The following is a 4,427-nucleotide window of genomic DNA, read 5'->3' as shown; positions in this document are numbered from 1 at the left end:
TCTTTTAATACCTATACTTGTAGTTGAAGCCTGTTGTTAGACAATGACTACTCCATATGAGAAATTGCGCCTCCAAAGAATTGCAGAGAATAAGAAAAAGGTAGAGGCTCTCAATCTTCATACACTCTCTCAATCCCTTTTCAAATCATCTGAGCCTTCTTCCAAACCATCATCGGTTAGTAATAAATTCTCAATACTAATACATATAAATTAATTGTATTGATTGTTGACTGATATTCACTTATGCATTTTATTTAGTCTGTGAAGGTTCGTCCGAGGTTTGTACAACCTGGAGAGCTTGAAGTAAACAAGAAGCGCCTACGTTCAACTACAATGCGAAAATCATCAATAACTCCTCAACCAATCGAAACTATAATAACTTCTCCGCCAATCCAAACTACAATAACCCCTCCACTAATCCAAACTACAAAAGATGTTGTGGTAGGAGAGGAGATTGAATATGATGTGGTAAGAGATGAGGTTGAAGATGATATGGTAGGAGATGAGGCTGAAGATATTGTGGTAGGAGATCGGGCTGAAGATGTTATGGTAGGAGATGAGAATGAAGATGTTGTTGTGGAAGATGAGACTAGAGATATTGTTAAAAAGGCTAAATCTGTGTATTGGGATGTAAATGTCATTAGTAAGTAATTTAAGGTTAAAGTATCTATAAATAATTTAAATTATTTAAATATTTTAGTTATGACGTTAATATGTTTACTTTTTTATATGATAGATGAAGAGGGTCATGTTTCAAGCACACGTTTATGTGTGCAAGACTTGGTTGCGAATTCAGAGCCCGATGGAACGTGGATAATACTTGAATTCAATAATGATCATTGTGCAATAGGACAAGCTTCTGGTTTGTTGGCAGGGTATTTAGGCATGATTATTAGAATGTATAAAGACATTCCCATAATGTTCGAGAGTTGGAAAGATATTCCAGAGGAAACAAAAACAAAGTTTTATGATTCAAAGATAAAGGTATATATCATTAATAAGTGATTACATGTTTTTTACATTAATTTCATGGTGATTATTACTTGCTTTGTGAACTAATTTTTATTTTAATGTTTAGCTCCATTTTCTTGTTGATGATGGGCGTGACAAAGAATTCGTACTTGCTTCTGCTGCAAAGAAATGGAAGGATGGCCGACATTATTTGTTTCGTAAATTTTATAAATGGGATCTCACTTTGGAGGAAAATCTTCAAAAGTTTCCAACAGTCCGAGGCATTCCGGAACACGATTGGGCTGTTTTTGTTCAATATAGACGGAAAGAAAAAACACAAGTAATATTAGTGTTTTAATTTTTTATATTTCTCTGATTTGTATGTTATCCTTATCTATAACGGGTGTTTTTATTTGTTACCAATATAGAAAATAGCCCAAAAAAATGCTCAAAATAGAGCAAAATTGAAGGCTCCTCACACACTCGGATCTAAGTCGCTTGCAAGGAAGAAGCATGAGTTGGTATGTCCAAATCTATATATTTTTGATTATATATATGATATTACAAATAATTAATATTTATTTTTATTTGTAGGAATCAAGAGATGGGCGAACATACAGCAGAGGAGAAATGTATGCAATTTCTCATACAAAGTCTGACGGGTCTTTTGTCAATGAAGATGCATTCAACAATAATGTAAGTAAAAGTTAATTCTTTTGAAATATTTATTAGTCTCCTTAAGGTTTGAGAAAAAATCAAACCTTTTGGCATCTCTTAGAGGTGGGGAGAACCTTTCTGAAAACTGATAACCATGACTATATTCTATAGTATGTCTAAAAATCATATTCTACCTTAACATTTGATTGTTCCATTAGAGGTTTTTTCTTAGAGCTCTAAGCAACCAATTTTTGTCCATATTAAACACATGAGTTTGAATTTGAACATATAAAACACATGAGATTCTGATCAACGAAAGCCGACATTAGAAGTAGACCATATATGTTAATAGGGCTGTGTAATAGTTTGGAGGAAAAGTTGGTATCATATATGGAAACAATAAAGTAGACCATATATGTTAATAAGGTTGTGTAAGGCTGTGTAACAGTTTGAATTTTTTATTTATAAACACATATTTTTCTTCCTTATGTTAATAAGGATGTGTAAGACTGTGTAACATATTTTTCCATAATTATGTAAAAAAAACCAATAGAGATGTTACAACAAAAATCCTGTGCAACAAAAAGGCTATGTAATAAGGATGTGTAAGGCTGTGTAACATATTTTATCATAATTATGTAAAAAAAACCAATAGAGATATTAACAATATATCCTGTGAACTAAACTTGAGCACACAACACAACCAAGTTGTCAAGAACAAGCTGATTGTTTCAACCAATGTCATTATATGAGCCAATAAACCAAATCAATTGAAAACTTATGATTTTAACTCTAAAAATTATTAAACAGACCTTAGAAACAATGGGTGTAATGTTTTGTGCATTCACATGAAGTACATTCTCTTTGAATTTTATATTGATATCATTTCTTCACTTCATTTCTTCACATGAAGTACATTCTCTTAGAAACAGGCCTTAGAAACAGTATTCCTTTTTGCTTCATTTCTTCACAATCACTAAATTTATATTGATATCAATTATCAATAATTATTAAATAAATTTGAATTTTATTCATATTATTTCATGTTCAAATTGATTATAAGTAGCTTTTGTTATTTGATGTTCAAATTGATCAATTATTTCATGTTCAAATTTCCTAAATGTAATTATTATTATGAGTAGCCTCTGTTATATAAATTCTCAATTTTTTCTTTTCCATGTGCAGGAAAAATTACAAGCTGCAATTAAGGATTTTGGGTCTGAAAATGAGGCATTTCAGAAAGTATTTGGAAAAGAACAACATGGATATGTTCGTAGTATGGGACTTGGAGTTACGCCATCTCAGATTAATAGATCTACGAGATCAGCATCTTCTTCTGCAGAAAATGAAAAAATAAAAGAAATGCAAGAAGAAATTAATGCACTTAAAGAAAAGAATTCAAAAATTGATGAATTGATGGAGGCAATCACACTCTTAAAGAAAAGGGATGATGCTAGGACAAAGGAAATTGAACTCTTAATGCAAATGCAAAATTCGAGTGGAAGACAGGTATATTATTTTGGATGCATTTAAAGTTAAAGCTTATGAGTATTATTTTACAGAGTATTATTTTAATACATTTTTTTAGGGATTGGAATCACCCGCTGATGGTAGACGTTCATCTGAGTCTAGCTACCGAATTGCAGATAATGGATCATCTAGAAGAACAAATTAGACTTTACTATAAATTAATTAGATTATGAACTTTCTTAAGTATTTTTGGCATAATGTGTTTATTATTATAAGATTAGGATTTGATGTGTTTTCGGTATTTTGTACTACATGACATGATTATGGAACTCGCATTTTACATGATTATGAAACTCACATTTTCTTGATATTATGATGCGTATTTGAATTTATATGTTTTTTATCGGAATCAATTTTACTACTTTATGTTAAAAAGTGATAGAAAATAAAAAATTAATACTATAAATAAAATTAATATAGTATAAACAATTCAAAGAAAAAATAATATTAAAAAGAATAATAGTTTATTTAAAAGTATTTTAGTAGATTATAGTTTAAATAAAAAATATAATCGATAAAAATTAGTAATGGTTTAAACTGTTGCTAAATCTAATAATTAAATAATTAGCAGCGGTTTAAACTGTCACGGAATATATTATATTTAAAATTTATAAATCAAATTACGACGGTTTTAACCGTCAGGATATTAAATTCATGACAGTTTTAAACAGTCGCAACAACAACAAAAACAAAAATCAAACGCATGTTTACGACGGTTCTAACCGTCAGGATATCACATTCACGACTGTTTTTAACCGTCGCGAATTACAACAAAAGAAAAATCAAAGACATATTCACGACAGTTTTTAACCGTCGCCATTACTAATTTAGGACAGTACCAAACAGTCGTGAAATAGCGCGACGGTTATGTGTGGCGGTTTTTTTAACCGTCGCGAAACAGGCTGGGGACACACGATTTCGCGACGGTGCTGCAACTGTCGTAAATTGTGAATTGAGGCTGTTTTAACCGTCGTAATCAGCCAAAATAGCCGTCGCAATCTGCCAATTTTCTTGTAGTGGTCTTTGTTGAATTCTTGACTTTTTCCACATGTGTAGCCTTGCATTTAAGCTACTATTGCTTGATTTTCCACCCTCCTTCTGTTGTACTTGGCTTGGGGCAGAGTTTGAATGATTCCTTTGATGAGTCATGCTTAGAAATTAAGCCATGCATTATCCTTCCATTTTCCATTTTCATTTTAATCTTAAATGTGATAAAATTAAATAAAAAATGGAACAAAAATGAGTTGGGCTTAGTCTTGGTCGTGGTAGGCCCTTTACATCATGGGAAT

The 4,427-nt window shown here is 31.2% G+C and overlaps 1 protein-coding gene across 1 annotated transcript; it reads left to right on the top strand.

Annotated features, from left to right (window-relative positions):
- The first annotated feature begins 264 nt into the window (after positions 1-264).
- LOC131659746 (uncharacterized) lies at positions 265-3,416 on the top strand. Its single transcript, XM_058928896.1, has 8 exons — positions 265-643; positions 737-984; positions 1,079-1,291; positions 1,380-1,472; positions 1,546-1,647; positions 2,419-2,441; positions 2,751-3,117; positions 3,197-3,416. Exons 1-8 carry the CDS (start codon positions 334-336, stop codon positions 3,281-3,283), a joined length of 1,443 nt encoding a protein of 480 aa, XP_058784879.1. The 5' UTR covers positions 265-333; the 3' UTR covers positions 3,284-3,416.
- Positions 3,417-4,427: the final 1,011 nt, after the last annotated feature.

Source organism: Vicia villosa, linkage group LG3, assembly GCF_029867415.1.
Source record: "Vicia villosa cultivar HV-30 ecotype Madison, WI linkage group LG3, Vvil1.0, whole genome shotgun sequence".
Lineage (NCBI taxonomy): Eukaryota > Viridiplantae > Streptophyta > Magnoliopsida > Fabales > Fabaceae > Vicia > Vicia villosa.
This window is presented reverse-complemented; position numbering and strand designations above follow the sequence as displayed.

What these genes read in the sequence shown, in the direction of transcription:
- LOC131659746 (XM_058928896.1), top strand. Translation starts at nt 334, where the DNA reads ATGCGAAAATCATCAATAACTCCTCAACCAATCGAAACTATAATAACT. An exon ending in GACGGAAAGAAAAAACACAA is followed by an intron (nt 1,292 to 1,379) that starts GTAATATTAGTG and finishes TTACCAATATAG; the next exon opens with AAAATAGCCCAAAAAAATGC. An exon ending in AAGATGCATTCAACAATAAT is followed by an intron (nt 1,648 to 2,418) that starts GTAAGTAAAAGT and finishes ATTATTAAACAG; the next exon opens with ACCTTAGAAACAATGGGTGT.